The sequence below is a fragment of the Coregonus lavaretus genome, assembly GCF_964263955.1.
Source record: "Coregonus lavaretus genome assembly, contig: HAP1_SCAFFOLD_5534, whole genome shotgun sequence".
In the NCBI taxonomy this organism is placed as follows: Eukaryota; Metazoa; Chordata; class Actinopteri; order Salmoniformes; family Salmonidae; genus Coregonus; species Coregonus lavaretus.
In genome coordinates, this window is record NW_028157660.1 from 30,031 (window position 1) to 39,337 (window position 9,307).

General features: G+C 44.4%; 1 protein-coding gene across 1 annotated transcript; it reads right to left on the reverse strand.

Annotated features, from left to right (window-relative positions):
• Nucleotides 1-6,990: 6,990 nt before the first annotated feature.
• LOC311125104 (inward rectifier potassium channel 2-like) lies at nt 6,991-9,303 on the reverse strand (the record flags this gene model as incomplete). The annotated part of the gene is made up of 3 exons (XM_084199175.1): nt 6,991-7,224; nt 7,375-7,692; nt 8,806-9,303. The coding sequence occupies 3 exons, from the start codon at nt 9,301-9,303 to the stop codon at nt 6,991-6,993; spliced, it is 1,050 nt and encodes a 349-aa protein (XP_084055301.1).
• Between the last annotated feature and the right edge of the window lie 4 nt (nt 9,304-9,307).

Here is a 9,307-nt window from a genome sequence, read left to right on the forward strand (position 1 = left end):
GCCACAAACAGTAGTGAAATTACATTTTTTTGTGATACAACAGAGAATGATGGGAAACGTATATAGTGGTATCTGGAGAAAAATAAATAAAAGAGCACAGCTAGTAGCAAACCGATTCCACTTGTAACCTACATCCCAACAGACCTTGACCTGAAATATCATAATTTTTCTCTGGAATCTAATAAAGCAACCAACCAGGAAGTCATCAAGTAATCCATCTGGCTATGTTTTTGTTGTGTGGGATGCATAAAAAAAATGACTAACACAGAGGTCAGAGGTCAGAGTGCTGGTGGTCTGGGTTCAAGTTACCCCCCATAGGAAGTGGAGCAGTCGGGACCTACCATTCACCTATAAATAGAACTCGGTAGCCATGGAGACATAGGAAAATAAGGAAAGACATGGAAGTTGAATAAATGTCAATAACACCAACCATAACCGATCAATATGGTTGTAAATCATATAATGGAATCTGCTTCTAAAAAGTGAAATATCCATGTTTCCTGTTCAAAAGGTCAGTGTGTGTGAAGTGCTACTTTCCATATACAGTATGTGACGTCTTAAAATGCCATTTCAATAGCCATTTCAGTGTGCTTTCACAGTGCTTTGTATGTATGTGATATTTGCCTTTGAGTTAATCCATAGTGTCGACTTCTGTGCAAAGATGCAAGTAAAAGTTTCAGAGTCCTTGTAGTAGGTAGACCAATACAACCCTATTGTATCATCTAGCGGTCAAGACAATTGGTCAACACTTTACATTAAGCTATATCATGTAGATTCAGTTGTGCATGGTAACTGCAGGTAAGGTGCATAACCCAATGATTTTGAATTGTAATACTGCAAAAGGAAACTGACTAGATTCTATTTGAAATAATGACTTAGTTATTATGTAATACCACATGGCAGTTTAACTTTATGTAAAGTGTGACTAAATATTGTGGTAGTAACTGCATAGAAGTTAGAACTCCTTATCTCTCAATAACATCAGTATACATATTTAGGAAACCATCACTTTTAGAAGAGTTACACGATTCAACAAAATAGACATGCAATAAAAAAAAACTATTTTGAACATTGCAAATGGTGTGCTAGTTACAGAATAATGGCTTACACTTATTTTTGAAGGCACCACCCAATGCATTAGTCTCCCACATAGATAGTGTGAGACAGACACCAACCAAAGCAGAACCACAGAATTCCGGATTAGTCATCCATTCTAATTCTATGAACAGAACCTTTCTCAGAGAACAGAATGTCACAGAAATTCAATTCCGCCTCAGGTGGTTTGTCAGTGCAGTTGTGAGCCCTCACAGTTTACAGTCAGAACAGGAAGACGTAGGGAGTGGTCAGGGAGCTTTTCCATACAGTGAGGGAAAAAAGGATTTGATCTCCTGCTGATTTTGTACGTTTGCCCACTGACAAAGAAATGATCAGTCTATTATTTTAATGGTAGGTTTATTTGAACAGTGAGAGACAGAATAACAACAAAAAAATCAAGAAAAACGCATGTCTAAAATGTTATAAATTGATTTGCATTTTAATGAGGGAAATAAGTATTTGACCCCCTCTCAATCAGAAAGATTTCTGGCTCCCAGGTGTCTTTTATATAGGTAATGAGCTGAGATTAGGAGCACACTCTTAAAGGGAGTGCTCCTAATCTCAGTTTGTTACCTGTATAAAAGAGACCTGTCCACAGAAGCAATCAATCAATCAGATTCCAAACTCTCCACCATGGCCAAGACCAAAGAGCTCTCCAAGGATGTCAGGGACAAGATTGTAGACCTACACAAGGCTGGAATGGGCTACAAGACCATCGCCAAGCAGCTTGGTGAGAAGGTGACAACAGTTGGTGCAATTATTCGCAAATGGAAGAAACACAAAAGAACTGTCAATCTCCCTCGGCCTTGGGCTCCATGCAAGATCTCACCTCGTGGAGTTGCAATGATCATGAGAACGGTGAGGAATCAGCCCAGAACTACACGGGATGATCTTGTCAATGATCTCAAGGTAGCTGGGACCATAGTCACCAAGAAAACAATTGGTAACACCCTACGCCATGAAAGACTGAAATCCTGCAGCGCCCGCAAGGTCCCCCTGCTCAAGAAAGCACATATACATGCCCGTCTGAAGTTTGCCAATGAACATCTGAATGATTCAGAGGAGAACTGGGTGAAAGTATTGTGGTCAGATGAGACCAAAATGGAGCTCTTTGGCATCAACACAACTCGCCGTGTTTGGAGGATGAGGAATGCTGCCTATGACCCCAAGAACACCATCCCCACCGTCAAACATGGAGGCGGAAACTTTATGCTTTGGGGGTGTTTTTTTACTAAGGGGACAGGACAACTTCACCGCATCAAAGGGACGATGGACAGGGCCATGTACCGTCAAATCTTGGGTGAGAACCTCCTTCCCTCAGCCAGGGCATTGAAAATGGGTCGTGGATGGGTATTCCAGCATGACAATGACCCAAAACACACAGCCAAGGCAACAAAGGAGTGGCTCAAGAAGAAGCACATTAAGGTCCTGGAGTGGCCTAGCCAGTCTCCAGACCTTAATCCCATAGGAAATCTGTGGAGGGAGCTGAAGGTTCGAGTTGCCAAACGTCAGCCTCGAAACCTTAATGACTTGGAGAAGATCTGCAAAGAGGAGTGGGACAAAATCTCTCCTGAGATGTGTGCAACTACAAGAAACGTCTGACCTCTGTGATTGCCAACAAGGGTTTTGCCACCAAGTACTAAGTCATGTTTTGCAAAGGGGTCAAATACTTATTTCCCTCATTAAAATGCAAATCAATTTATAGCATTTTTGACATGCGTTTTTCTGGATTTTTGTTGTTGTTATTCTGTCTCTCACTGTTCAAATAAACCTACCATTAAAATTATAGACTGATCATTTCTTTGTCAGTGGGCAAACGTACAAAATTAGCAGGGGATCAAATACTTTTTTCCCTCACTGTACGTACAGTGGGGGAAAAAAGTATTTAGTCAGCCACCAATTGTGCAAGTTCTCCCACTTAAAAAGATGAGAGATGCCTGTAATTTTCATCATAGGTACACGTCAACTATGACAGACAAATTGAGAATTTTGTTCTCCAGAAAATCAAATTGTAGGATTTTTAATGAATTTATTTGCAAATTATGGTGGAAAATAAGTATTTGGTCACCTACAAACAAGCAAGATTTCTGGCTCTCACAGACCTGTAACTTCTTCTTTAAGAGGCTCCTCTGTCCTCAACTCGTTACCTGTATTAATGGCACCTGTTTGAACTTGTTATCAGTATAAAAGACACCTGTCCACAACCTCAAACAGTCACACTCCAAACTCCACTATGGCCAAGACCAAAGAGCTGTCAAAGGACACCAGAAACAAAATTGTAGACCTGCACCAGGCTGGGAAGACTGAATCTGCAATAGGTAAGCAGCTTGGTTTGAAGAAATCAACCGTGGGAGCAATTATTAGGAAATGGAAGACATACAAGACCACTGATAATCTCCCTTGATCTGGGGCTCCACGCAAGATCTCACCCCGTGGGGTCAAAAATGATCACAAGAACGGTGAGCAAAAATCCCAGAACCACACGGGGGGACCTAGTGAATGACCTGCAGAGAGCTGGGACCAAAGTAACAAAGCCTACCATCAGTAACACACTACGCCGCCAGGGACTCAAATCCTGCAGTGCCAGACGTGTCCCCCTGCTTAAGCCAGTACATGTCCAGGCCCGTCTGAAGTTTGCTAGAGTGCATTTGGATGATCCAGAAGAGGATTGGGAGAATGTCATATGGTCAGATGAAACCAAAATATAACTTTTTGGTAAAAACTCAACTCGTCGTGTTTGGAGGACAAAGAATGCTGAGTTGCATCCAAAGAACACCATACCTACTGTGAAGCATGGGGGTGGAAACATCATGCTTTGGGGCTGTTTTTCTGCAAAGGGACCAGGACGACTGATCCGTTTAAAGGAAAGAATGAATGGGGCCATGTATCGTGAGATTTTGAGTGAAAACCTCCTTCCATCAGCAAGGGCATTGAAGATGAAACGTGGCTGGGTCTTTCAGCATGACAATGATCCCAAACACACCGCCCGGGCAATGAAGGAGTGGCTTCGTAAGAAGCATTTTAAGGTCCTGGAGTGGCCTAGCCAGTCTCCAGATCTCAACCCCATAGAAAATCTTTGGAGGGAGTTGAAAGTCCGTGTTGCCCAGCGACAGCCCCAAAACATCACTGCTCTAGAGGAGATCTGCATGGAGGAATGGGCCAAAATACCAGCAACAGTGTGTGAAAACCTTGTGAAGACTTACAGAAAACGTTTGACCTGTGTCATTGCCAACAAAGGGTATATAACAAAGTATTGAGAAACTTTTGGTATTGACCAAATACTTATTTTTCACCATAATTTGCAAATAAATTCATTTAAAATCCTACAATGTGATTTTCTGGAATTTATTTCTCTCATTTTGTCTGTCATAGTTGACGTGTGCCTATGATGTAAATTACAGGCCTCTCTCATCTTTTTAAGTGGGAGAACTTGCACAATTGGTGGCTGACTAAATACTTTTTTTCCCCACTGTAAATGTACTGCATTGAAGTGACAGTTGTACATTTCAGGTCCTCAGTACATGCTTCCAGTGGTCATTGCAGTCCAACAGGTTTACGGTCCATTTACAGTCCCAGTTTAGGGTGGTCTGCCAAGGCCTGGACACTTCCAACAACGTCACCTTAAAGGTAGACTCAGCTAAATTACGTTGCCACGAGCAGCACTGCAGCTATTGAGATGAGTGAGATGCAAGAATTCACTATCACAGTCACACACACAGGTGAAAGTAGATTCAATTTCTTCCCAGTACGGGACCTCCTATGTGCACACGCTTAATCACAGAATGACATATAGAATCCCTATTAATTCATTAGGATCTCTGCGGGCGTAGTCGTAAAGATTTGTTATTTCACTTTTTTAATGTATTACCTTTTATTGTGGCATAAACCACCAGTCATGATGTTTGAATGGAAAGAGACACCTGTTACACAAAACACCACAAAGTTGAATGACATTTTGGTGATTGTCATTAGGCCAGAATTTATGCATCCACTGCTGTCTGCACGCGTCTTGGTGTCAGCCATTCATCTCTGCCTTGGCAACATTTTGTCGAACCACATGGCATTTTGGAGTGTAAGCTATACCACCCGTTTTCAAGTCCATTCGCTCATTTTTCATGCCTCTGACATACGGTAATGATAAATAATGGTGTAATAGCCTACAGTTTTCTTGACATTTTGTTTTAATTATTGTGATAGGCTCATGTTTTACCGATACGGCGTACCCCCACTATTTATTTTGCCGGGACACCGTACCGGACCATACCGCCTTACCTTCACCCCTGGTCACACACAGTATCTGCGCATGCGCCACGGGTTCGATCACGCTGTTAGAGCGTGGTAAGTACGAGACCAAAACAGCTGAGACGTTTAGCCTCACACTTCAACGCTCTTAGTTGTTTGCGGAAATTGACCCACTATGCTGTTTACTTTCTGCATCTACGTCATATCGCTGAGTCTACCTTTAACATCTGATTCCAAAATCAAGGAAGAAATCCCACTTCCACCTTAAAATTCATCCAAATATACAGTATTCAGCAAATTAACTAAATAAAGAAAATACAGAGGAAAATTCTACAAAGTTAAATGTTTGAGGAACACAGAATCTCAGGTGACAGAATCTCATATTCAAGACATCAGAGGTAAACATGAACATAATATTGTCCCTTTAGCTGGGTACTGTAGAATAAAAAAATAACATAAGGTAACATTTTAATCGAAGTTCTGCTTATAAAGTACTTATAAACCTTTGTTTGTTAACCATAGTTAACCATATTAAACATATATTCATTAGTTTAGAAGTAGACCTTCAAATAACATGTTACCAAACTATGCACTCATATGGTTTTGTGCTGACACTGCACACAGTTGAACATGCAAATGTTTGATTAAATAAAGCAAATAGATAATAGTCTTACATTATAAATACAGAATAACAACATAAAGTACAGTACAAGTCAAAGAAACCACTTAAAATCGCTGCTTATTTTCAGCTGTTTCTCTGTATCCATTTAGTTACACATCAGCCCTAACACGTAGTCTAACACAACAGACCTCTGGCTCAAACCTTAACAGAACACAAATTACTTACCAGAATCAAAAACATATCAATAATGCCTTGTCATGGAATTCAGTTCATAAGAAGCATCCCTCAATGTGTAGATATACTCCGTTTTATCTCATTCTGTCACACAGTATTGAACATACACAGGTTAGAAGTTACTCTTAGGCACAGTTCTAGGATCAGCTTAGCCTCTCCAAAACCTCACCTTCACCATTAGGGGCAGAAAAGCTAAACTTACCATAGCTCAGTGTCTAGGGGGCAGCTTCACCTTACTCCCATGTGCCCAGTGTGAGTTGTAACTGAACCAGAGCTGCAGTTACAGACTGAAGCCACGAGGGGTCAGTGTTGTATGTGTGATCAGTTAGGTGCTGGAGCCAGTGGTAAATGTAGCGGTTGGTTGATGGGCCAGGTCTGAGACAGACGGGTTCATAATGATTCTGAAAGATCGCTGGGTCCAAATCAGCCAACTCAGTCAGAGTAGCAGCAGCCCATCTACCCCTTTCAATGACACTTCACTCTCGCTCTGTTTCCCTCTTTCTCTGTCTATCCCTCTCTCTCCTCTGTCCTATCTTTCTGTCCTTTTCTCTCTCTGTTTGACTGTATACAGTATCTCTCTTTCCGTTTGTCTCTCGCCGTCTATGTCGTGTCCTCTGTTCCTCTTTCTACACCTCTCTAAACTTCACTCTCAATGTTGTCCTTTTCCCTAAATCTAGTACTTACCTTTATCTTGCCTGTCTCTTTCTGCCTCTCTCTCCCTCTGTCTCTCCCTGACTTCCGGTGGATCCCGGGTCACTTCATGTTCCCTCTGCCTGTCGCCTCCCTCTCCCCCCGGGTTAGTTGGTGTGGGGGTGTTGTGAGAGGGAGGGTCGGCGGGTCAGGGGGGAGGGGCAGCCGCCAGGGTTGCCCTCAGGGTCATTGTCAGGGGAGACGAGCTGCAGAGCTACTTCGTTCTCGTAGCAGAAGGAGGAGCGTGAGCCCTGGATGTACTTCTGCTCGGCCAACTCTTTAGCGCTGCACGAGGGTGTGCTGGGAATCTCGTAGGTCCGGTGGAAGAAGGAGTAGTCCACCTGGAGAAGAAAAACAGAGGGGTCACTGGATAAGAGTGTCTGCTGAATGGCTAAAATGTTGACATAAAGGGATAAGAAAAAGTAACGATGAAGCCAGCGGATCAGAAACTCTTTCCCCTTCTGTTTCTATATCCCTCTCCCCGCTCTTACCTGGTAACAGTTCTTCCTCTCGAAAAGCACGGGTTCGAAGCGGTGACCCCAGAGGATCTCGGAGGCGAGGTAGGAGCTGCGACACTGTGTAGTCATGGCTGTGGCCTCCACCATACCCTCCAGAATGACCACCACCTCCAGCTCCGCGTCGTCCTCCAGCGTCCGACGGTCCATCTCGAAAAACGGCGACTCATCGTTGATCTCGTGGACGATGGTTACCGGGGAAACCAGGAAGATGCGGTCGGTTCCCGTATCGAAGCCCACGTTGATGTCCTCGTTGTCCAGCGGGAGGAACTCTCCCTCTGGGGTCACCCTCGGCTGGGGGAGGAGGGGGGGAAGAACAGGGGTGGAGAAAGGGAAGACAGAGGGTATGAGGTTAATGATTAAGTGCTTAGTTTTTACATTGTTTACAGGAACATTGTGCATAGTTCAGTTCAATCTTAAATATTGCCAAAGCCTTAAGTGTTATGTTACACAGAAAGCACTCGCCTGCCTATATTTTTGGGCTGCACCAGTCTGCAACCATACTCCGCAGGCCTAGGCTTACTACCCAACCTTTTTCCTGAGTCAATCCCCAGCCTCAGCATTGAGGAATACAATTCTGCCATGAGCCCCCAAAACTCAAAGCTGCCCCATCTGAACTTTGACATGGTCAAGCTTTTAAAAATATCTAAATGTCACTCTCTTCACCTCCCTGCTCTAGAGCTTTACAACCCACAGGACAATGAAAGCAGTGGTAGGTAAGGGCCACATGAAACACAATAGATACAGACAGGCAGACAATACGTCAGAACACACACCACCACGCAAACTGTCACCAAAATTACTAACAGATGGCCAGACAAGAGTACTATCTGTATACAGTACACAGAAAGAACCAGACACACACACACCCACATACACACACATTGGTTTTGAGTTAAAGAATCCTGGGGAAATTAATCCCTTGGTAAATCTTCTAAACCCCTGGAGAATAAAACAAGCTCTCATTAACCACAGACATCAGAGTACAGTCCAGATGGCCTCACCAATACCACTCTCCCTCTCCACTGCTCTCTCTCTCTCTCTCTCTCTCTCTCTCTCTCTCTCTCTCTCTCTCTCTCTCTCTCTCTCTCTCTCTCTCTCTCTCTCTCTCTCTCTCTCTCTCTCTCTCTCTCTCTCTCTCTCTCTCTCTCTCTCTCTCTCTCTCTCTCTCTCTCTCTCTCTCTCTCTCTCTCTCTCTCTCTCTCTCTCTCTCTCTCTCTCTCTCTCTCTCTCTCTCTCTCTCTCTCTCTCTCTCTCTCTCTCTCTTCTCTCTCTCTCTCTCTCTCTCTCTCTCTGTCAATACAGTTCCTGATGTGTCCTGCCTCTTCTACTGTTTACACCCCCTTCAGTCTCTTTGCTCCCTTCTTTCATCCCTCAACCTATCTTCTTCACTCTCTCCTTTCTTACCTTCAGTAGCTGTGCACGTACGTGTGCCTCTACCAGGTGGCTCCTGCGTAGGTTCCCCACCCTCCACATCATGCAGAGTTTCCCGTCTCTCAGCGCCACCACTGCCGTGTCAGAGAACAACAGTGTCTCGTTACGCTTCTTGGGCTTAGCGATCTTCACCATGACCGCCCCGATGATGAAGGCGTCAATGATGCAGCCCACAATGCACTGCAAGACGACCGCCATCACCGCCAGGGGGCAGGCCTCGGTCACGCTGCGGAAGCCGTAACCGATGGATGTCTGCGTCTCCAGGGAGAACAGGAAGGCCGCCATGAAGCTGTTCACCTGGACGAAACACGTTTCCTCCACTTCCACCACCGCCCCTGCCCCGGACTCATCTCCTCCCGAGCTGGGGTTGAGGCGGATGGCGAAGTCCCCGTGCGCGGCGGCAATGAGCCAGAAGGCAAAGCCAAAGAGCAGCCAGGAAAGGAGGAAGGAGAGGCAGAAGATGACGAGCATCCAA